Genomic DNA, 26,177 nt, shown 5'->3' with positions numbered 1-26,177 from the left:
CTTTCTTTAACCATCCCTGGTGCAATGCAGAATTCTCTTCCCAGTAGCGAGAAAATGCCGTTTTTCCAGTTTTTAAATCAGATAAATTGCCTCTTCAAACGGACAGCTGTCGTCCAGATTGTTTACTCAGTGTCCTGCAAGTTACTTGAACATATGGTTAGTCGAAGGCTGTATTGTGTCCTTGAATCCCCGGATGTTTTGGCTTCGATCCAGGGTGCTTTTCGCCAAGGGCGCTCTACTGAAGATAATTTAGTCCACTTGAAGTGTGCTATCTGAACAGCTTTTGCTCAGCATCAGTTCCTTGTTGCAGTTTTCATTGATCTGCGTGTATATCTTATGATACCACATGGTGCCATAACGTCCTTGCCACCTTAAAGGAGTGGGGCTTCCATGGCCCACTCCTGATTTTTATCCAGAACTTTCTTCCATGTCACACTTTTTGGGTACAGGTTGGTGCCTCCTGTAGCATCCCCCCCTGCAGGAGAAGGGGCTTGCACAAGGTTCTGTTTTGAGTGCCACTCTCCTTTTTGTGGCTATCAATGATCTGGCGGCAGCTGCATGGCATATGGTGTCCCCATCTTTTCTGTTCATCCACGACGGCTATTGCTGGAGGCAGAATGCAGGGAGCAATACACCAAGCACAATCCTGGGCTTTCACTCATAGCATCCATTTTTTGCCTGCCATGACCTATGTTATGCATTTCTGTCATTGTGTTTTTTAGGACCGGTCTTAGATGCCTAGTTGACATGGGTTCCCCGTCTTTGTCAACTAAAGCAGACATGTAGGTCGCACCTGAATGCTCTTCTATGCCTCAGCGACACTGACCACGGTGTGGTCCACTCTACTTTGATATGGCTGTATGCAGCATTGGTGAAGTCACACCTAGATTACAGGAATCTCTCATATGACTTTTCATCAGCTTCGACATTACGTCTGGATTCGATACACTATTGTGGGGTAAGACTGGTAACAGGTGCCTTTGGACTAGGCAGCAGTTCCACTATTGTGGGTTCTGCACCATCAAAAATTGATGGCAGCTGCTCACCCATAGTACCCTAACTGTCATCTCCTCTTTCTAGATACGAGATCTACCTCCCAAATCGGCAACACAGATCTGGGGTTAAGATCACCAAGTTAGAGTCTTGGTCCAGCACACAGTTTTAATCTGCCAGGAAGTTTCATATCAGTGCACACTATGCTGCAGAGTGAAAATCTCATTCTAGAAAACGCTTTATCTGTAATTCTCTTTACGTATTGGCTATTTTCTTCACATATGGGGCACATGGTCTCATCTGAAAAGTGAAAGCAAGCCTGTAAATGAAAGGGGGGGGGGGGGCAGTTCTCAATTCTTGAGCAGTGACCCTCTTGGTCCTTTTTTTTTTTTTTTTTTTTTTTAAACCTTTGCAATTTGGGTGAGTTTATGTTCAATCCTTGGACCCAATTTACTTTTTCATCTACCTACTTTTTTTCAAATCAAGCAGAACGATATTTATGCCCATTGCTTAATACCTGTTTGTATAACTTACAAAGCTGGTATTTATGAATTTTTTAGCATTTGACTCCGGAAAGACCATTTTTCTTTGTAGTGAGGTCTTGCCAACAGCAAATTTTCTGGATGGAAAGTCGCTCAATCTGCTCATATACTCTAAAATTTAAAAGTAAATCTAGCAATGCTAGAATGTATACAAAATACTGATATACCCATTTTCAAGTTGTTGTTTAAAGATTCGCGACTTTTAAAACTTACGTAGATTATCTTTTTGATGATAGAACTTTACATAAGAAGTTATTAAGAACATTGTGCATATCACATGATGAACAATTGAATGACTAAAGCAATGTTATCAACCCTCATTCATTGACACATGTAATAAATTCATCGAAACAGTGAAGTTCAGAGCTGTTATAAAAATTTCTGAAATTAAAAGTATACATTGCCTAATGAATGTATTATTTTGATGTGAAAGAACACAATAATTATTATTTTTGGAATGTAATAATTCACTATGGCTTCATTTTAATTCTAATAAGTTTCACACTGTAATGAAACATTGTCTAAATGCCTCTCTCTCTGTCTCTCTCTCTCTCTCTCTCTCTCTCTCTCTCTCTCTCTCTCCCTCTCTCTCTCTCTCTCTCTCCCTCTCATTTGTAATAACTTACCGCTGTTATTTTGTATTGGTATTGCAGTCATTACATTAAAATTGGCTATATTGATTCTGCAATTTATACTATTATGTTATTGCTAAGAATTGATTTAAAGAATAAACGTATATATTTATTTGTAAGATATTGTAAATTTATACCACTGGAACTCTTTCAAAATATTTGATTGCGTAATACTGCCAATAAATACAATGACTTTCTTTCATCTGTTTATAATTGTAATAGATGTTGGACACTTTGACTCCAAGTATGTTATACAGAAACGCAGTGATTTTTTACAAAAGGCAAAACTATGTGTTCGAAGAATTGTGGAGAGGAGGGTACGTGATGTATTTTAAGTAGGTTATAAAGAGTAACTATAACAACAAAAACAATAAATTATTGATAAATTTATTTAATTGAATAGATAAAAAATCTACTCACCAAGCGGCAGCAGAACATACACATAAAAGACAGTGGCTCTTCCAGACAGAAGCATTGAAGGGGAAGGAAGAAGGGTAAAGGAAAAGGCCTGCAGAGTTCCAGGAAAAGGTGTAGATTTTGGGAAAGTCACACAGAACTGCGGATCAGGCAAGAAATAGATACGACACATGTCATATACCAGCTATTATGTAACCACTTTTAAGCTTTCTACATCTGCATGAGTACCACCAAATTATCAGTTAGGATAAATGGGCATAGGCGTAGTGTATATACTGGGAACTCGCAATATCCTGTTGCAGAGCATGCTCTTCAACATGGCATATGTGACCTCGGCACTTGTTTCACCACACATGCCACCTGTATTCTTCCGCCAGACACCAGTTTCTCAGAACTTCGCAGGTGGGAACTAGCACTAAAACATGTCCTTGGTTCTCACCACCCACCTCACCTTAATTTATGTTAATTTCTCCTGTCTCAGCTATTCTTCACTGTAATTACTCTTTGCTTCACTCCGTTTTAGCTTTCTACATCTTTCATTGTCTTTCCCGTCTGTTTTCACTGCCCCCTCCCACAGCTGTTGCATACAATACACTTAGCTTCTCACTCTTATTAACTCATGTACAGTTTTAGTAGTAATCTCTGTCTTGCATATTACCCTGTCTTCCACCTTTAAGCTCTCAGGTTTCCGAATCTTGCCCGATGCAGTCCCCAACAATTAGTCTCTCCTTCTCATCCTGTACGGTAAGTCACCCATGACCCATGTTTCTGGGTAACTTTACCAAAATCTACTCCTTTTTTTAGACCTCTCCAGTCCTTTTCCTTCACCCTTCTTGCTTCCCCTGCAACCCTTCAGCCTGAAGAAGGAGTCACTGGCTCCAAACGCTTGCCTATCACAACAGTGTTTTATGTGTGTGTTCCGCCATTGCTTGGTGAGTAGATTTTTTATCTATCGAATTAAATGATTTTATAAAGAGTACCTGTGTGTGATGTTTTTATTGGTATACAACTTGTTATAAACAAAACTTATTTTTACCATTTAATATGTTTCCAGATATTTACCAGTGGTAAAGATGAAATTGGGTTGATTGTACTTGGTTCTGACAAGACACAGAATCAACTTGGTTACCCAAATGTGAGTGTGGAATTTCCTCTTGCACTGCCTACATGGCAGATGATATCCTTTGTGGAGAAAGCTTTACATGAAAGTGAAATAAAAACAGATTGGATAGATGGTGTTGTTGTTGGCATGCAAGTCTTGAAAGATGAGCTAGAGTAAGTATTTAAAGCTGTCTGTTTCATGGCATTCCTGGAACATGTTCCAGAATGTGTGTTACACAAATCACAGTGACATAGTTGTGACTTTATAAACTTGAATCAATATGTTTTTGTAATGAAAAAGAAACAGAAGGCACAATACCTGGAGAAATAGGAATTTTTTTTGTGTGATTTTACTGTATGATGTTTTTTACAGTTTTTCAGCTCAATAATTAAGGAGGTATTGATACAAGGCTTTGCCAAAAACCCATCTGTCACCTACAGTTCCAGCCCTGTCACTGGCATTCCGTACCCCACAATATGACTGGGCCACTATGAAAGCAGCCACATCATTGTCAAATTCACTGAAACTACTGCACAGCAATTTGCTTGAGTATGGCTGCAGTTGTGGTCTTCTGTTTGGTTTAAGCACTGCATCAATACCTTCTCTTTATAGCACTCAGAGGTCGCGATCTGCGACTGTTTTTACAAGTGGCAAGAGAACTTTTCCTCTAGTTGCTTGTTTTGTCACTGAAAGATGCAAATATTTTAGAATGTAGTGCCCTATGTATATTTGTTAGAATAGCCACAAGGTCTGAAAGTTATTTTCAAATGATTGAGCTCTTCTACAGAGAATTGAAATTCACAGATACTTCCAACCTGGTCCACGAATGTCTTACATACTCCTCTTCCTCCATGGATTGTTTCCAGCATTTGGAGATGAAACGTTAGGAAGCAAAACGTGCCTTATAACCAAAATCTAATGAACATATAATTAAATTAAACAAAGATGTAATGTTGCACTCTCAGGTAAGACTGATCTTGAATGCTTAGCCAAAGTGGAAATTAAATGTAAGCTGCAACATTTATCTCAGTTTTTGTTATTGAAATTATTCACTGTGCCATAGGGAGAACTGAGTTTATGTGTTTTATAGAGTCAGATACACACTGTGGCACAGGGTGCTGTCCGTTATTCTCCTGACTATGATGTCCAGGAATGGTAGTCTTCCTTCTTCTTTGGTCTCCATAGTGAATTTGATTTTGTGGCGTGTGGAGTTCAGATGTACAAAGAAGTCAAGAAGTTTGTCTCTTCCATGAGGCCAGATGACAAGTGTGTTATCCACATAACAGAAGAAGAAGAAGATGATGGATTTCCATTTGGATGACATCAGGGCCTCTTCCTCGAAGTGCACCGTAAACATATTCACAATCTCTGGTCAGAGTGGGCTGCCTATTGCGACTCCATCTGTTAGCGGGAGGGGGGTGTGCCACGAGTCAGTGAAGTGGGAAAGTTGACCAAGTAATATGCGTGACGTGTCATACCTCGACCGATATTGAGAACAGAATAAACAATTCAGAGGCATTACTTTTCAGCACTCCCATGCATATTCTGTATGCAAGAAAGCAGGTTTCTCATTCAGAAATTCTATTTCAGTGTTGGTTGTGTACACAAAGACCGTGTTAAGCATAATGGAAGAAGGAGAAATGTTTATCAGCATTCCAGATTTGGCAGTGGCAGGCTCATGGTCTGGTGAGACTCTGGTTTATTGTTTCACTATATTGCTGCTTGCATTGCTCAGAATCTCATTTTGTGCGAACATAGAATTGGTAGGTTCAGGAGGGCCATGCTAAATGCCTTGCAGGGCCTCCGTAGTGCCATCCAACTAGCACCTGAGAGGGCAGACAAGTGTTCGCTCATGCGTACATGATCCTGCAGTGAAGTTGTGTACATTTAGTCAGGAAGTGGGCTTGTATACAGTGAGACAAGTATCCACACATACAATGTGATGGCATCTGGAGCAGCACAGACTGTCAAGCCATTAATGCAGCTCTAGAGAGAGTTGAACTGACAGCGGTGCAACTGACAACAATGCCAGACACAGGAATGGCACTGTGTCATTGTATCAGATGAGTCTCAGTTCTGCAACATCGTCACAATTGATGTACTTGTGTGTGGAGGCTCTGATGCCAACAGACCTGGCCAGATTGTACCTGTCATTCACATGCAGGTCCAGCATGTGATGTGATGGTATGGGGTACAACTGGATACATGTCACAACCTCTGGTTCACATAGCCAGTAATTTGGACAGCAGCCATTGCATTTGTGTTTTGTTAAGGCCTATCGCTGTACCCTATTTTCAAGGGCTCCGTGATGTTATCTTTTAACAGGATAATGCAAGACTTTACATCACCTGAGCTGTACTGAGCTACCTCGATACAGAGAGTGTTCCACTGTTGCCGTATCCAGCATTTTCTTCAAATCTGTCACCTGTGGAGAACGTCTGTTCACAGGATGCCAAGAGATGGGTATGCCACCAGTCGCCAGCCACCAGTCACCAGCCACTACAGTTGAAGAACTCTGACGTATGACATACAGTTGAGTAGCATGAAATGATGTACCCACGGCTGTAATCCAACCTCGATTTGATATCCAGTGTGATGAGAGCTGTTCTGCTGTTCCAGTTTCAATACTGAAATTCATATATTATTTTTATGCTGTCCTAACCAGACTGGACTGTGGTGTCATACAGCATAAAATATCTTACAATGTGTTGAATCAGTGATGAGAAGTGTAGAACAGCCAGCAGGGGAAAGATGTTGACAATGAGACAGCTTTTATGTAGAACAGCAGTACAGTGTTTCACAGTGCATAATGCTTCCGCAGATTGAGAACAAAATGTGTGGTTTGCTTTCATCCATTTTCACAAACATAGCCTTGAAAAATAATGTTGACATTACTGTGCATTTCACTCTGAGGCATATTGCACTCTGAGAATGTTCATCGAATTCAGTTACTTTGTATTATATTTCAGCAACAGTGACATAATAGCAAATTTTGTCTGTATGAGTTTTTATGGATTATTTTTCCAGAGACACACTACCATTTCTTCCGATTTATTTAATTTGGGTATAAATCCTTTCCAGCATATATGCTGTACACAAAATGTTGAACATAAAATGTAGCTATCTGCTGATTTAACATCTTGCTGAGTATACCAGTACAATGTTTTGTTGTAACAAATAGTTCAATGTATTTTACACACTTATAAACTTATTTATACAGTTATAGTAATTTATACTATTACATTAATGTTGTACCTTAATGTTCTGGAAGATGATATTATAAGAAACGTCATACTTTTCCTGGATGATAGAGTTGTCTATAATGAGTTATTGCCTGAAAAAAATCTGCACAAATTTGAGTCAGATCATAACATTTCAAATTGCTCCAAAGATAGGCAACTGAGTTTAAGTTTTCAGAAATGTAAATTGGAGCACATCACAAAACAAATAAAAGACAGTATTGTATGACTACATTATCAAATAATCACAGTTTTAATTGGTCAACTCATACAAATATCTGGATGAAATGAAATGGTGACATAGACTCACTTGTAGGCAAAGCAGAATGCAGACTTCAATTCTTGGTAAGATACTGGAAAATGCAATCAGTCTATAGAGGACATTGCTTACAAAATACTTGTGTGGCCCATTCTAGAATATTGCTTAAGTACGACCCATAACAAATAAGGCTAATGGCAGACATTGAATGTATACAAAATAGTGTAGCATGATTGATCATAGATTTATTTGATGCATGGGAGAGCATCAAGAAGCTACTAAAAATTGGAAATGCCAGACAAGTGAAGATAGACGCCAAATATATGACAAAACCCAACTTATGAAATTTCAGGAACCTGTATTAAGCGAGGTATTTAGGGATTATACAATAACCGCATATGTATCACTCCTATAGGGACCATGAAGGCAAGATTAATTACAGCATGCACAGAACCATTTAAAGAATCATTCTTCCACACTCCACATGAGCATTGAATGGGGATAAACCATAATGTGTGGTACAACAATGTACTTTGTCGGACAAACCCACAGTGGTTTATACAGTGTGCATGGAGACATGGAATCAGTTGACAGTAGCTGGGTAATGGTTCATATTGATTCCCATTTCCCTGTTGCAGTAGGTGATCTTATGCCTCTAATTATTTTTTCATTGCTATCTTAACTTGCATTCTCCAATTCAGTTTATTAACCCTTCTTATCTCTTTGTATTAGGGCAAATGTACAGTTAACTTTTAAGGAATTTGTATTTTCAATTTATCAACTGGAGTTTTGTTTCATATGCAGCAGCAATGTTACAAATTATTTGTTTCAGTTTCTTTAGAATAATTTGCTGTTTCACAGGTGCCTTGAAGAAAATAAAAGATCTTGAAAGTGTCTTAATGACAACCGATGGCCTCATGTTGACAAGACAGCTGGTTGCCTTGCAGAGGGCAGGGCTTGATGGTCTGAACATCAGCTTAGACACCCTGCAGTCCCAACGCTACAACCAGATCATGAGGAGGAAAGGCTGGGAGTGTGTCATGGCTGGCATAGATCTAGCCTTGCAACTTGAATACAAACCTGTGAAGGTATTACTAGTGCAGCTGTCATCGCATGCAGACTTTCATAAACAAAAGATATAAATCTGTTGTTAAGAATATCAATACAAGAATCACCATTTTAAAGCAGTACGCCCTCACCCTCACCCCCATCCCCGCTCCCACCCTCACCGCTGTCTCCACACTGCAGCTGTAAGTGAAGGAAGGTATATTAAGACAGAAGAAGTAAATTTTAGCTGACGATGCTATCAGTTTCGTAGTTTATACAACATAAAAAAGTATGGCTTGCAACTTTACCAATTATTGTCAACATGAGGCCATCGGTTGTCATTAAGACACTTTTGAGATCTTTTATTTTCTTCAAGGGACCTGTGAAACAGGAAATTATTCTAAAGGAACTGAAACAAATAATTTGTAATTGGTATCTTATATTTTCCTCCCAAGAGAGCATTATGAAACTCAAGATCTTTACAGTTTCTCTTTTTTTCTTTTGTGTCTTTAGTTTAAAATAAGTATCCTCTATTGTGGTGCCATTTTGAAAAAAATACTCGATTGTTTGGAAAAATTATTTTTAATTCTATAGTCACACTTTTGTTGTATCTAAGTACTACTGGTTTCAGTAGCAAGTACCAGCATCAGTTCATCTTATTATCAAAAATTTCTTTGCAAAATAAAAGCTGACCACTGTGGCCAAGCGGTTCTAGGCACTTCAGTCCGGAACCGTGCTGCTGCTACGGTCGCAGGTTCGAATCCTGCCTCAGGCAGGGATGTCCTTAGGTTAGTTAGGTTTAAGTAGTTCTAAGTTTGGGGGACTGATGACCTCAGATGTTAAGTCCCATAGTGCTTAGAGCCATTTGAACCATTTTGCAAAATAAAAAGCTTCTGTACAACTGCAAACTAGACATACCATTTTCAGGGTGCAGTTCACATCTATTGAAAGCACAACAGTGACCTTTACTTTTAGTAGATAAGACACCTACTGGGGTAAGTGACTTGATGACTGCACACAAGAAGTTGTCATTTATTCCATATGTAGCTACCATGTAGACTCGTATTTTGTATTTGTTTGTCCTTACTCTTCCAAAAGGTTAAACATTGTCTCTGCAGCCACAGCTTCCTCTCTTCAGCAGTTGTCTTCATCTCCATGTGTGAAGAAAATCCCATTCATTGATCACATTGTTTAAGTAGGATGTTCTCAGTCATCCCCTTGTTTTCTTACCTACGATCTTGCCTTCAGAAATGTTTTTTAAAAGATTATCGTCTCCAGTTAAGTGTCCAGTGTATTTTGCTTTGCCCTGGCCTATAACTTTCAGTGGTTTTTTCTTCTCTCCTATTTCCTTTAATTTTTCTGTCAATGCAGCTAGTTCTTGTACTTCTCCTCCAGAACCACATTTCAGCAGGTTTGAGGCGAGCTTCCTTTGGCTTTTCTAATGTACAGATTTTGCATCTGTGAGTCAGAACACTCCACACAAAGGTCTTTACAAATATTTTGTTAATGTGGAAGCTGATATGTTTATTCAGTTGCAGCTTCTTCTTATTTTGGAAGGAATTCTTCACCTGTGCTATTCTTTTCTTGAATGCCTTGAAATATTGTTTGTTTTCTTGCAAAAAGCTACTGAGATATTGAATTTCAGTTGCTTTCTTGAGTTGCTCATTGCCTATTCTTGTGTCAGTCCTACCTCCACCTCCTTTCTTGTCTGTAGCCATAACTTTTGTCTTCTTTGTATTCATTTTTAGCTTTAGTTTTACCATTTCTAGATTTAAGGCCTGAAACATTTTATTTAGTTCCTACTTTGATTTACTATTGTGATGTCATCAATCTGCAGTGTATATGCATGCAATTAAGTTTCCATATCGACATCATGCTCCAAAAACCACCTAACTGTGTGTGGCAGGGGGTACGTCTCATGCCACCAACTGATCCCCTCTGCCTTGTTCCACTTGTGAACAGTGCTTGAGAAGAATGACTGTCAGTACACTTCTGTATTATCTCTAACTTCTCAAATTTTCTTCACGTGATCATTTCGTGAATTGTATATGAGAGAAACTATTATGTTGTCAGACTCTTCTCGGAAACTACTCTCTCGAAATTTGGGTAGTAAATCTTTCCGTGATGCACAACTGCTCTCTTATGGCATCTACCACTGGAGTTGCTGAGCATCTCTGTAATGATCTCACAGTGACTAAATGATCCTGTGACAAAACACTCCGCACTTCGTTGGATCTTCTTTCTCTCTTCTGTCAGTCCTACTGGGTAAGGACACAGGGGTAATTTACATTCACTTAAGATTCTTCCTGTGGATGTTAGTCTGGCATCTGCTTTTCTATTGCAGTTTTATGTGGTCATTCCACTTTAAGGTTGCTCTGGATAGTTACTTCTAGATATTTTATGGTAGATTCTGTTTCCAGCAATTTGTCATTAATAGTGTAGTTGTACAGTATTGGATTTCTTTTCCTGTGTGTGTGTGTGTGTGTGTGTGTGTGTGTGTGTGTGTGTGTGTGTGTGTGTGAGTGATATGTTACATTTATTTATGTGCAGGGTCAACTGCCAGAGCCTGCATCATTCACCAATCCTCTGCAGGTCATTGTGCAAATTGATACTGCCTTCTGTTGTTGCTACTTTCTGATGGACAAGTGAGAGTACCTGTGAACAATATTAAGGAGCCTCTGACACTTTCTACTGGATCATTTATATTCATTGTAAATGTAATGGTCCTATCACATTTCCTTGGAGTATTCCAGAAATTACCTTTTGATTCTTGTCATCTTTTCTTTGTTGTTGTTATTACTTCCTTGATGAAAATATTAAGGAAGTAAGGTGATAGAAGGCACCCGTCTCTCACTGCCCTTCTGGTTTTCCTTCTTTCATATCCGGTTCAGTACTCTGACTTTTGTATATACTCAAAATTAATCATCTGTCCTTCCACTTTGGACATTACTTTAAGGAATGATGATATAATGGTAATCTGTTTAATAAACAATATTTTAACGATACACTATGCTTTCCAATCATATAGTGGCTTGATGATGGAATTTGATACTGAAATTAGTAATCATTAGACAAAATAAAAGTGAAGCTATAATAAAAAAAAGTAATATTTTGGATCATGTCAGTTGTTGTTCCAAACAACAGCATGTCAGGAATAGGTTCAAATGGCTCTGAGCACTATGCGACTTAACTTCTGAGGTCATCAGTCACCTAGAACTTAGAACTAATTAAACCTAACTAACCTAAGGACATCACACACATCCATGCCCGAGGCAGGATTCGAACCTGCGAACGTAGCGGTCACTCAGTTCCAGACTGTAGCGCCTAGAACCACACGACCACTCCGGCTGTCCAGGAATAGGTACTAAATTATTTGTCCGCTGATGACTTCACAGCTTAGAACACTAAAACGCAAATGTTAATTGTTTGTTATGTGCCCTGGTAGAGTTCACAACTGTTTACAGTTCACGATTGGTTGTTGGAGATTGGGCGTTACTCACATAGTGTATTTAGTGCACAGTGCAGAAAAAGGCAGTGTCCAGAAAAGTAAAAAAGTGTAAAGGCAAAAGTTTCATGACAGGATGTTGTGTCACCATACTTGGAAGACAATTATAGCCAAAGACAGAAATTTAAAAGAAACTGGCTCATTTGAGCTGCGGAGACCTAGTCGAGGATTCTCAGTAGATAATTGTTAGCACAGTAGAATTTATAAAGAGACAATGTCAGTTCATGTGAGGGAAGGTTGATTGGTATGTACCTATCAGCTTTCTCATAAAACTCACAATTTGAAGAATACACATCAAGGAAAAGGTAGAAGTCCAACAGTGTCAAATCTAGACAATAATATCGATCATCCAGCAGTTTTGCAAAATCCCCAGTTGTACTTACTTTACTTACTTACTTACTTACTTACTAACTTACTCAGATTTGCTGTGTACCATACAAGGAACTGGTTTCACAGAGTTCACTCGATCAGCTGCCAAGTTCTCACCTTCCTCCAAGTTTGTGTCCATGCATTGAAGATTCATTGCAAAAGTTCCAGGTGTTAAAAGGTCTTCCTGTACATCTGTATCTGTCCATTGATTTCCACAACAGTGTTGATTTTGGGATTCTTCCACCTTACATGCGTAGAACATAACCTGCAATCTTCAGTCTTCTTTCAACAATAATTACGTGCAGGCTGTGTAGACCTCGTATTCTCAGCACTTCATCGTTTGTAACTTGGTTGGGTTAACATCTTCAGAATTCATCTCTAGCATTGTTGGTGAAAAATATGGAGACTGTGTGCTGATTTTACTGATATTTTCCAAGTCTCATACATATAAATGATAAAGGAGTACAGTCAAAGCTTTGTTGACATATTACAGACCTAATTACCATATGGACTGATTTTCCAGTTCTGCTGGTGATTTCTGCATCTGTGACCTCATTATTACATATAAAGCTACCGAGATATGGCAATCTGTCAACATCTTGTAGTATCTTCTATTGCACTGTAATCAGGGAAGAGATGAGTAATTTCCACTTACTTTGCACATTCTGTTTGTGCAATTGAAAGGATACCAAATAAATTAAAAGGGTGGTGCACAAAATATGTCAAAACCAAGCTGCAGAAGCAATGAAAAAAAGCATGTCAAAATTTAAAAGAATGCAAAATCTCCAAGATTAGCAATGTTTTACTGAAGCTCGAAACTTAGGGTGGGTTTCAGTGCAAGATGTGTTTAATAGTTCCCATAGTGAAACTTCATTTTGAAATCTGGAAGAAAATCCAAAGAGGTTCTGGTTGCATGTGTAGTACACCAATGGCAAGACACAACCAATACCTTCACTGCTCAATAGCTGTGGTAATGTTACTGATGACAGTGCTACTAAAGCAGGGTTACTAAACACGGATTTCTGAAATTTCTTCACCAAAGACAACAAAGTAAATATTGCAGTATTCAAATCAAGAACAACTGCAACTGTGAGTAACTTAGTAGTAGCTCTCCTCAGTGTAATAAAGCAGTTATGTTTCTTTCAGAGAATGCTGATACAATAGCTCCTTTAGAAATCATATATAGCCGCTCATTTGATAAAGATCCATACCTAGAGACTGATAAGTTGCACAGGTCACACCAATGCTCAAGAAAGAAAAGAGGAGTAATCTATTAAATAACAGACTCATATCACTAATGTTGATTTGCATTAGGATTTTGGAACATATATTGTGTTTGAATATTATGAATTATCTCAAAGATAATGATTCATTGATAAATAGCCAAGATAGATTCAGAAATATCGACCTTTTAAAACACAGCTAGCTCTTTAGTCACACAAAGTAATAAGTGCTGTCGACTGGGGATCTCAAATTGATTCCATATTTGTAGATTTCCAGAAGACTTTTTGAAACAGTTCCTCACAAGCATTTTCTAATCATATTGTGTGCCTATGGCGTATTGTCTCAGTTGTGCAACTGGATGTGTGGTTTCCTGTCAGAAAGGTCACAGTTCATAGTAATTGATGGAAAATCATCAAGTAAAACAGAAGTGATATCTGAAATTCCTCAAGGAAGTGTTATAGACCACCTGCTGTTGCCGATCTACATTAACAATTTAAGAGAAAATCTGAGCAGTCCTCTTAGATGATGCTATCATTTACAGTCTTGCAAATCATTTACTGTCTTGTAAAGTGATCAGATGATCAAAATGAACTGCAAAATGATTTAGGCTATGTATCCATATGATGCAAAAAGTGGTAACTGACCTTAAATAATAAAAATTGTTATGTCATCCACATGAGTAGTAAAAGGCATCTACTAAATTTTGGTTACATGATAATTCACGCAGATCTAAAGGCTGTGAAGTCTACTGAATACTTAGGAATTACATTTACAAATAACTTAAATTGGAATGCTCACATAGATAATGCGGTGGGAGAGCAAACAAAAGACTGTGATTTAATAGTAAAACATTTAGAAGATTAGGATTACTAAAGAGACTATCTACAACTATACTTGTCTGTCCTCTTTTGGAGTATTCTGCATGGTGTGGGATCCTTACCAGATAGGACTGACAGAGGACATCATTTAAAAGTTCAAAGAAGGGCAGCTCATTTTGTATTATTGGCAAACAGGAAAGTGCATGCCACAGATATCGCATGTGAATTGGGGTAGCAGTCATTAAAGCAAAAGCATTTTGCTGGAGCAGGTTCTTAAAATTTCAATCATCAACTTTCTCCTCCGAATGTGAAAATATTTTGTTAGAGCCCTCTTACATAGGGAGAAATGATCATTGTAATAAAATAGAGAAATCAGAGCTTGTACGGAAATATTGAAGTGTTTGTTTTTCCTCAAATGCTGTAGGGGAGTGGAATGGTAGATAAAGAGGTTGAGGGTGGTTCTGTGAACCCTCTGCCAGCATTTAATTGTGAATTACAGACTAGTCATGCAGATATAGATTATGTAGATAGGCTTTCAATATTGTGCACTGATTCTCTAATTTTATACATTGCTCAAATACTTTCGTTGCGCTTTGGAGTGACCCCTTTAAAATAACACTATACCAGTGTTCTTAATATGTATTTTGGTAACCAGGTTGATAAGAAGTTACAACAATACTCTCTTATTACTCCCCAGTTTTGGGTTTTATTAATGAACAAAATCGCCGCAGTGTTCCATAACAATTACAGGCTGAAGTTTCCTGCTGATGAAACCAATATGATTTTCTGTGTTTCTGAACATACAGGTTGTGTACGCTGTTTGGAGTCTGGTGTATGCTGAATCAAATGTTTTTATTGTTGTGATCTTCCATCTGAAGATTGGTTTCATGGAGTTGACCATGCTAGCCTATCCTGTGTGACCCTCTTCACCTCTGCATAACTACTGCAGCGTACAATAACTTGAACTTGCTTACTGCAGTCAGTTTTTGGTCTCCTACAGTTGTTACCCCCATTATATTCACAGAGGACCACATATTGTGGAAATTGCATATTGTAATGTAGGATGCAATAATAACGTACGGAAAGTTTCTGTTGAAAATTACGAATTATTTAGGAATAAAGGAGATGGCTCACCAAAAGGCAGAAGCACTGTCTCATCGATAGGCACATGAACAAAAGGTATGTAGAATGAGATTTTCACCGTGCAGTGGAGTGTGCACTGATATGAAAATTTCCTGGCAGATTAAAACTGTGTACCAGACCAAGAGTCGAACTTGGGACCTTTGCCTTTCATGGGCAAGTGCTCTACCATCTGAGCTATCCATGCACGACTCACGACCCGTACTCACAGCTTTACTTCCACCAGTACCTCGTCTTCTACATTCCAAACTAAAAGGTACGTTGCTTGGCGAGCTTCCAGAATGCACTTTCTTTTTCTAGCTGTAGGGAAAACATGCGCACGCGCACACACACACACACACACACACACACACACACACACACACTCACATGCGCATGCGCGTCTCCTTATTTTGTGGTCGCTCAACTGCCAGCTCTTTACTGGCCCACGGTGAGTGTTCTGGAGTGAGGTGGGGCTTTAGAGTGGGGTAGGATGGGGTGGGTTGAGGCAATGTGAGGGATGGAGAGAGATGGGAGGGGTTTGGAGGGAAGCATTTAGTGGCTCGTGGGAGAGTGGGGAGCCATCTGTGGGCTAGCTAGGGGTGCAGGTAGAGGGGTCAGGTGACAGACAGCTGGGTACTCATAGACTAGGGTGTGACGTGAGATAACAGCACACAACTAGCTGATTGGGGGGGGGGGGAGAAGGGGGGGGAGGGGCGTGTGTGTGTGTGGGGGGGGGGGGGGGGGCTGGGAGTTAACTTGGATTTAGACCAGGAAGCAAAGGATGTGCTGTAAGTATGGCTACGAAAGTTGAGTATTCTTAAATAAGATCAGCTGGTGCCAATGTATTGGAAAGTAACTGGCACACAAAGTGCAATTGTGGCTCCTTTTTCTTTATGAATTTTAAATAGTCTGCAGAGCAAATTGAATTAGGAGGATCAGGCATTTGTGTGGGTCTAGGAAAGTAAATTGTAGGGCCAGATAAAAGGCGCGCAAGACAGGAGGGGTACTACTGCTCATCACTGCTGTATCGTGCTACTAGTACGTGTCTGTGTGAGTGCACCGAGAGTGGTGTTGCCGTACTTGCGTCTTTAAATTGGTCACCGACTGATCATTGCAGGCTGGCTGCTGGAGGCCGTCTCTGGGAGCCAAGCTTGCCGTGCGGTCCCTGCCATGCCATCTGCTGGCGACTTGCACATATGTAAGTGTGGAACAGTGCTGACTGACTCTCTGTGTGATTCTAGTTTGTAATGTGCACATCAGCGTTCTGTGTCTTGTTGAGTCCTTAGAGGCATATTGTTCGGAGGTTATTATTAAAGCCATATTTGTGCGACTTGAATCACACTTCAGTATTACTTGGTTAGTACATCACCACAAACATAAGGACCGGGGATGTACATGCTTTGACAGTTTGCTACGTCTCTTTCTTCTAGGACTGACATGGTAGCTGCCTTGCATTTCTTCATGACTCTGACCTTGTCAACCACAAACCGAATCTTAGTACAGTCATGATTTCCCTGAAGAGATTACATGACAGCAGAGACTTGTAAAATTGTGTTACCCATTTCTCTAGCCAGTGAAGATTCATTCTATACCTTCAGATACAGTGTCATGTAGGAGTAGAACAGCAAGAAATACGTAGCTCCTCTAACAGTAATGACAGTTTATCACCTCCCAACACTACATGTGCCAATGTTTCAGTGCATTTTTGAATATGTTTGTTAACAGATTCATCAACACAAGAAAAATTTATGATCTCAGTAGCATCTTATTTCTTAACTCATACTTTACTATTCATCAGAATCTTCATCGCTGCTCTTTGATTCGTCAGAGCTCCCTGCTGTACTTTGTTTTATTTCATAGTCAGAATTAGTTGAAATACCTCCTATCGTATTAACTCAAATCTAAGCCGCACTCAAACCTGAAAAATGAGACTCGAAATAAAGGAAGGAAAAAAAAAAAATTCCCGAATCTAAGCCGCACCTGAAATTTGAGACTCGAAGTTCAAGGGGAGAGAAAAGTTTTAGGCCGCACCTCCAAATCGAAACAAAGTCAGTCCATTGTAATATGAGACACAATTTAGTTCGAGTGAATGACGATACAGCTACAGTAGTTTGGTTCGAGTCGTAAGCATAGCACTTAAGCTTTACCAGGTAGCCATTGCTATGCGTCAGGCGCTCCGTCCGTATTTATACTGGTACCCTTCCTTTTTCACGTGCTTCATCTGGTTTGAATCGATTGCTTATTTTGCTTTGATCTGATAAGTGCCATTTTCCTTGTTATAGGCGTTTATGTCACTCTAAGCTGAAAATGCATTACTGTACTGTGTCATGCATTGTTTGTCGCATTCTGATAGTGCGTGTTTGCAGCCTTTCGTCGCTCGCGGCATGGCTTGCTTTTGTGCACGCTACTGCCACTTAAAAAAAAAAAAAAAAAAAAAAAAAAAACAAAAAGAGAGAGAGAGAGAGAGAGAGAGAGAGAGAGAGAGAGAGAGAGATTGTCTCATTAGCGGAACAATGGCAAGAGACTACTATTTCTTGTTACTTACACTGCTGCTTTCTTTGATAATGATCAACAAGAACCAAATAATAGACTGCGTATGATAGAACATGTTCTGAACGAGAGTTAGGTGAAAATTTTTCTCCATTTGAAAATCTTTGCGGCCGCTTCTTTAGTACATCAAATTCTGCACAGAAATTAGAGTCATCTTAGATATAAAAATCTAGTCAGTTGCCATGCTTCATTTCTGACTGTTAGGCATAAGAATAATACGAATATAAACATGACACGATATGTATATTCTTCCGCATTTGCTGTTGTCTCACTCTAGTTTCGTAGTTTATTAGGCAGACAGGATTTAAATAAGATAGCAGCAAACACGAAAGAATACGTGGCAAAATGTTTATATTCGTATTACTCTTATGATGAAGAGAATACTGCATGTGATTCATATTTCATCAGGTTCCTATTAGCAACCATCTCTTCTCACAGGTAGGAAAACATTCAGAATGTAGAGTTGGCCATATTGACAAACATCCCAAACAGTCTTGCCAGTCGGATTTTTGTAATACATTGAAGTTCTGCTACATTCGAAGATGAACAATACGGAATTTGTATTTACTTCTTTGGATAATGTATGAAAATTGTCTTCCACCTTTTTTTTTTTTAATTTATTTACTGACGCAGAGGTTTTGGCGCCAGTATTTATCTTTGTGCCTATGAAGCATGCCTGTGTAGCGCTACATATATTCGACGGCAGAAGTTAGTTGTTTCAGCACCTACTGACATTTTTCAGAACTTCCACTTGCTTTGCACTCGATTCTAAGCCGCAGGCGGTTTTTTGGATTACAAAAACCGGAAAAAAAGTGCGGCTTGGATTTGAGTAAATACTACTTAAGTATTATCTTTCAAGTCAACACCTGCTAATCTGTGAGACCGAAATGATGAGCCATACTACTCTATTTCACTGTGCCTGTTTGTTTCGTTTGTATAACATTTTATTCCATCATAGATGCTGCACTTACAGTTTCATATATGCATTGCAGCAGCAGACACAATAAAAGTAGCAATCAGCAGTGCTTAGTTTGTTGAATGGGTAAAAAATATGCCATTGTCCCAGTTCCACATATCCCCAAAATTTGATTCTGCCAAATTCTGTACTCTCTGAAATCGAATGTTTAATCCAAAGATGAAAGTGAACAAGTTTGATGCAGTATTGCTAATATTGTTTATTACGCATCTTGCTGAATGAAGAGCATACCGTGTCTTTTCTGAAAGGTTTGGAGAAGTAATGCACATACCAGTTTTCTAAAAACTTACATTGAGATTGTGCTCTCCTTCCTCTTGTACAAATTAGTAGAGCCCTTCGGATTACTCCACAATATGCCTCTTGGCAAGGTGGTAACGACAGTATTATGAAAAGGATAGATTGGCACTCACTGTATAGTGTAGATGTTGTGTTGCTGGCAGGGGGGGGGGGGGGGGGGGGGGGAAACACCACCTATTAAACACGTAAGCTTTTGGTGCAAACCCCCCCCCCCATTCCCACACACACACACACACACACACACACGCGCAAATGCAGATCACACATACATGACCACTGTCTCTGGCTGCTAGGGCCAGACTGGGAGCAACTGCGCATAATGGGAGAAACAACGGTCATGGGTGTGTGTGTGTGTGTGTGTGTGTTTTGTCCACTTTGGAAGAAGACTTTCTGATCGAAAGCTTACTTGTTTAGTAGTCTTTTTGTTGTGCTTGTCTGTGACCTAACATTTCCTGTATACAGTGAATAGCAATGTATCTTTTTTATAATATGGTCATTATTCCAGCCTAGATTTTCTATTGTTTGTTTCCTTTTAAGACCTTATAAAGACAGTTACTGACAATTTCTTTTTTTCTTATTGGAGAAAAGTAAAACCATATGGGGGCCAGACGTAGATTGTAAATGAATATGGAATAGAGTATTTTTATTCTCCCTGTATGCAGTGTCAATAACGTCACCTCACACACTTCATTTCTGGCAGCACCTCCTTCTCAACACATGACTGTCCCCCACCACCTCACCATAGTCTTCAAGTTATATCCTATAGCACTTCTGGGTGGACAAATAGATGAAGGATGTAGTTTAAAACAGTATAACTAAACTTAAAAGTCAAACTGCCCTTTTATAGAGACTGCCATCATTATTGAAACATACTAAACAACATCAAAACAGTCAAAAGAAATTTTTTTTCAAAAGAGCAGAAAATTGTAGTGAAATTCATGAAAGGATTGTTTTAAATTGTTATATCTTAAATCAATAAGTATGTCAGCATTTCCCAGGATTTTCTGGCTTAATTAAGACTAGGTCATGCCACCACAGTGGTCAGACAGTGGACTTGCCTTCGAGAGGACAACGGACCCGAGACCCATCGGGCCACCAAAATTTGGGTTTCCCTTGATTTCCCTAATTGATTTAAGGCAAATGCTGGGATGGTTCCTTTGTAAAAGATGACATTCGGTTGAGGAAGCTAATTTCTGTGGCAGGTCTGATGACACAGTGCTGGTGGAAGCTCGAGTATTTCAGAGCACACCATTCATTGCACATTGTTAAACATAGGGCTCTGCTGTAGACAACCCCTGTATGTTCCCATGTTGACAACACTGTTGAATTACAATTTCTGTGGCTCAGGAGCATTGAGATAGGGCAGTGAATCAATAGAAATGTGTCATCTGGTTGAATCATTCGTGTTTCGCATTACACCTGCTTGACGGTTTTGTGCACATACACTGTCATCAGAGTGAATTGGTGCTTGAAAGGTGCACTTTGCTACAGACTTAGGCCAGTGGGAGCAATATTATGCTATGGAGGACATTCACCTGGTCTTCTATGGGTCCTGTGGTAGTAACTGAAGGCTCCATAACAGCTTTGTTCTGTGTGAACATTATTGTGCACTGTCCGCACTCTGTCCCTAATGAAGGTGACATGTTTCAATAATATGACTTTCAGTGTCACGAGGCCAGAATCAAATTCACCCCTTCTGAATCTGATGGAATACATCTGCGATGATATCAGATACCAGTTCTGCACCCAGAAACCACTGATCTCCAATTTATGGGAATTACATGACCTGTGCTTAGACATGCGGTGCTGCATAATGCTGGGAACATACCTCACATAATGTTGGGAACATACCTGAAATTTATTGAACTTGTCCCACACAAAATCACTGCTGTATTGTGTTCCAACAGTGGACAAACACATTATCAAACAGGAGGTCATAGTGTTTTGTCTCATCAGTTTATATATTCAATGCTTGAATGAAAGGTGTGCTCTTTTCCTTTTTTCTGCCATTGCGTGTATGTGTAAAGCAGGATGTTCTACCATATGGGCTTGTTTATATGAAGGCTGTCAGTGTTACTACCTGCACAGATACTAAATGCTCCTTTTGTGAAGACCTTTTATCTTGAGAACACTTTTAACTTTGTTTCACAAATGGCAGCACAGTTTCAAGAAAGCTTCATAATTTAATGTAATAGTTAAAATAATACCTTCAGCAAAAGATGTGTGCGTTGGAGTGGGAAAAAGGATTGGAGATGTATGTAGTTTAATTTTCTTAAATTGTTAAGAAGGTTAACAGTTTGGCATGCTAAGATAAATTCCCACATTCACTAAAAAGAGAGAAAGAGATTAATTTAACAGAATCAGTGAGGTATACAAATATAACAACAGACTTGTAGAACCATTATTTTGTAGGTTAGATTAGATTAGATTCAGCTTTTGTTCCAAGACCCAAAACATGAGATGATTCTCATGGGTGAGTAACATGCCAGAAAGTATAACATAAAAAATATAAAACATTTGAATACCCTGATCATTTGTCAGGAGATTGTCAAACTAGGTGAATACAATACAAACTGTAACAGCTAATATTTTTGAGAATTGATACGCTGTCAGACCGAAACATTGTTATGCACTATTCATAAATTTATCAAACAAAAAGTACATAATCTTGACTGTTATGACAAAGTGCTCTCAGAACTGAAATCTAACAGACATTCTTATTTAAGCTGGCCTAACAGCCACTGTTAAGATATTCATGTATAGAGTAGGATGAGTCGCCTATCAAAAAGTCTTTCAAACTCTGTTTAAACCATGCTTTATCTGATACCAAGTTTTTAATGGTGTCTTTCTTCCACAGATAATTTGTGTTGTAATGCGAGGTTTTAATGAAGATGAAGTGTGCACTTTTGTGGAGTTAACAAAAGAGAAAAATGTTGATGTAAGATTTATCGAGTACATGCCTTTCAGCGGCAACAAATGGAATGATGGGAAGATGGTCTCCTTTAGTGAAATGCTCCAAATAATTAGAAAGCAGTGGCCTGATTTTGATCCTCTTCCCAATGGGCCCAATGATACCTCAAAGGTACGTGCAGTATTACATATGAACATACATTGAAAATAATTTAATGTTTATGACTTACTACCGATCACAAGAATACTTCACATCTGCTGGTGGTATGAGAGATGGACTGGTTTAGTTACATATTTCTCATCCCATTCAGTAAGTCTGTCCTGGCCTGGGTTTCTCTGCAGCTTCTCTGCAACTCTCCCCATTTCCTAAACCTTGACAATCCTTTTATTTCTTCCCTTTTCCTTCCCCTTCACTGTTTCTGCCAGAAGAAGAAGCCACTGACTCCAAAAGCTTGCACATTTCCATAACTTTAAGGGGAGTTAGAAGGGGAAGACATTCTTTTTCACTTTTTTGGGTTTTTATCTGATTATAAAATTTGCAATTCTCCAACTAAAATGATATGTATATTACTTATAAACTTGTGTGGGAAGTATTTTATTTTATTATCTAAAATATAATCTACACCAGTTGAAAATGTTAAAATTTTTACATGCATTACGTCAAGACCTAATAAAATCGGTAATTTCTTATATACAGGGTAGTTCATTGATTGTGACCGGGCCAAATATCTCACGAAATAAGTGTCAAACGAAAAAACTACAAAGAAAGAAATTTGTCTAGCTCGAAGGGGGAAACCAGCTGGTGCAATGGTTGGCCTGCTATAAGGTGCTGCCATAGCTCAAACTGATATCATCTGTGTTTTTTTTAAATAGGAACCCCATTTTTTATTACATATTCGTGTAATACGTAAAGAAATATGAATGTTTTAGTTGGACCACTTTCTTCGCTTTGTGATAGATGTCGCTGTAATAGTCACAAACATATGTTTCATAATTTTAGACGAACAGTTGGTAACAGGTAGGTTTTTTAAATTAAAATACAGAATGTAGGTACATTTGAACATTTTATTTCGGTTGTTCCAATGTGATACATGTACCTTTGTGAACTTATCATTTCTGAGAACGCATGCTGTTATGGCGTGATTACCTGTGAATACCACATTAATGCAATAAATGCTCAAAATGATTTCTGTCAACCTCAATGCCTTTGGCAATACGTGTAATGACATTCCTCTCAACAGTGAGTAGCTCGCCTTCCGTAATGTTCGCACATGCATTGACAATGCACTGACGCATGTTGTCAGGCATTGTCGGTGGATCACGATATCAAATATCCTTCAACTTTCCCCACAGAAAGAAATCCGGGGATGTCAGATCCAGTGAACGTGCGGGCCATGGTATGGTGCTTTGACGACCAATCCACCTTTCATGAAATATGCTATTCAATACTGCTTCAACCGCACGCAAACTATGTGCCGGACATCCATCATGTTGGAAGTACATGGCCATTCTGTCATGCAGTGAAACATCTTGTAGTAACATTGGTAGAACATTACGCAGAAAATCAGCATACATTGCACCATTTAGATTGCCATCGATAAAATGGGGGCCAATTATCCTTCCTCTCTTAATGCCACACCATACATTAACCTGCCAAGGTCGCTGCTGTTCCACTTGTCGCTGCCATCGTAGATTTTCCGTTGCCCAATAGTGCATATTATGGCGGTTTAGGTTACCGCTGTTGGTGAATGATGCTTCATCGCTAAATAGAACGCATGCAAAAAATCTTTCATCGTCCCGTAATTTCTCTTGTGCCCTGTGGCAGAACTGTACATGACGTTCAAAGTCATCGTCATGCAATTCATAGTGCATAGAAATATGGTACGGGTGCAATCGATGTTGATGTAGCATTCTCAACACCGACGTTTTTGAGATTCCCAATTCTCGCGCAATTTGTCTGCTACTGATGTGAGGATTAGCTGCCCCAGCAGCTAAGACATCTACTAGGGCATCATCATTTGTTGCAGGTTGTGGTTGGTGTTCCACATGTTGCTGGACACTTCCTGTTTCCTTAAATAATGTAACTATCCGGCGAATGGTTCGGACACTTCGATGATGTCGTCCAGGATACCGAGCAGCATACATAGCACACGCCCCTTGGGCATTTTGATCACAATAGCCATACATCAACATGATATCGACCTTTTCCGCAATTGGTAAACGGTCCATTTTAAAACGGGTAATGTATCATGAAGCAAATACCGTCCGCACTGGCGGAATGTTATGTGATACCACATACTTATATGTTTGTGACTATTACAGCAGCTGGCCGGAGTTGCCGAGCGGTGCTAGGCGCTACAGTCTGGAAACGTGCGACCGCTACGTTCGCAGGTTCGAATCCTGCCTCGGGCATGGATGTGTGTTATGTCCTTAGGTTAGTTAGGTTTAAGTAGTTCTAAGTTCTAGGGGACTGATGACCTCAGAAGTTAAGTCCCATAGTGCTCAGCGCCATTTGAACCATTTTTGACTATTACAGCCCCATCTATCACAAAGCGAAAAAAGTGGTCCAGCTAAAACATTCATATTTCTTTACGTACTACATGAATATGTAATAAAAAATGGGGGTTCCTATTTTTAAAAAATGCAGTTGATATGAGTTTGACCTATGGCAGTGCCATCTAGCAGGCCAACCATAGCGCCATCTGGCTTCTCCCTTCAAGCTAGACGAATTTCATTCTTTGTAGTTTTTTCATTTGATGCTTATTTCGTGAGATATTTGGCCCGGTCACTATCAATGGACCACCCTGTAGAAAGCTGTGGATTACTGTGTTATAAATGTTAAATTATGTGTTTGTATTGGTAGCACTGTCAAAAATAGTATCGTATCTTTTCATAGTATAAACATGCTTTGTATATCGAAGTGCTAACGTTCTTCCGAGGAAAAGTGACGAATAGACTGGTAAATCTCTCAAAAAGTATGACCCCAAAATGAAGTGTTTTTAAGAAATGTGGGTTTCATGGTAATAAATTTTTGTATAAACAGAAACTTTGCGTTCAGCATGTGGTGTGTGAAGTTACAGACAACGAAATACTGGCAAACTCATGAGTATCTAGCGAAACACCCATTAGTGCTTCGAAGATTAAAATGAAACATAGTGATAACACAGTTATCTCAAAACAAAACTCATGTAAACGGTAGGTTAGGTTATATTCTGATACATTTACACAACCTAACAGGGGTGTTATGTGAATGTGTGTGCTGTATGTATGTGGAGGGCCAGTTAGTTTACATGAAGACATTGAGGTATCAAATGGACTAGCCAGGAAACGTATCATTAATTCTGCCAGTTGTAAATATACTCATTCATTTTGGAATTCTGATAAGTGTAAAGATAATTATTTTGAAATAAATGTTAGGTGGTTTTATGGATTGAGAGCTATTGGCAAAGGTTACACTGCAGCAGAAACAATGTGTGTCATGATGTATATGCCACGCCCACTTTGTAAAATGGACAAGTATGCAGGATTTATTGGAGCTGCTGTGAAATCTGCTGCATGTGAGTCAATTAAGTGTGCTGCAAATGAAGCTGCTGAAATAAACGATGGTATGATTGACATATCCGTAGCTTTTGGGGCACTTGGTAGAAGCGCAGCTGCATTTCTAAGAATTCTGTTGCTACAGTGACCAGTGTGGATACTGGAAAGCTAATAGATTTCCAGATTTTAACCAAACATTGTTATAAGTATAAATCAGGGCATGAAGAAGGGCATATCTGTGACAGAAATTATGAAGGACAACTAGTCGTACGGAGGCCTGTGCAGCTGTTGAAATTTATAATCGATCTGTAAACTAAAGGCGAGTGTGTTACACTAAGTTCTTTGGTTATGCAGACTCAAATGCATATAACAGTGTAGTAGCCACTCAGCCTTATGGTGAGAAGCTTATCACAGAACTGGAATGTGTTGGTCATGTCCAGAAGAGGATGGGTACCAGATTGAGGAAGTTGAAACAAAGTTTGAGAGACAAGAAACTTTCAGGTGGTAAGACCATAAGAAGCAGGCTGACAGACAAAATGATTGATCAACTACAACAGTATTATGAGATTGCCATTAGAAATAATACTGAGGATTTGTTGAAATTGAAGCAGGCAGTACGGGCTACCTTCTTCCAGAGA

General features: G+C 39.1%; 1 protein-coding gene across 1 annotated transcript in view; it reads left to right on the top strand.

Annotated features, from left to right (window-relative positions):
- LOC126460149 (molybdenum cofactor biosynthesis protein 1-like) overlaps nucleotides 1-26,177 on the top strand; it is an 86,399-nt gene that overhangs the window by 18,902 nt on the left and 41,320 nt on the right. The window contains exons 2-4 of the mRNA XM_050095902.1: nucleotides 3,639-3,859; nucleotides 8,017-8,272; nucleotides 21,950-22,174. Of these exons, the coding sequence (XP_049951859.1) occupies nucleotides 3,639-3,859; nucleotides 8,017-8,272; nucleotides 21,950-22,174 (702 nt within the window). The remainder of the gene's footprint in view (nucleotides 1-3,638; nucleotides 3,860-8,016; nucleotides 8,273-21,949; nucleotides 22,175-26,177) is intronic.

Source organism: Schistocerca serialis, chromosome 1, assembly GCF_023864345.2.
Source record: "Schistocerca serialis cubense isolate TAMUIC-IGC-003099 chromosome 1, iqSchSeri2.2, whole genome shotgun sequence".
NCBI lineage: Eukaryota > Metazoa > Arthropoda > Insecta > Orthoptera > Acrididae > Schistocerca > Schistocerca serialis.
Note: the sequence above shows the minus strand (reverse complement) of the source record. Positions and strands in the feature narration are given on the sequence as shown.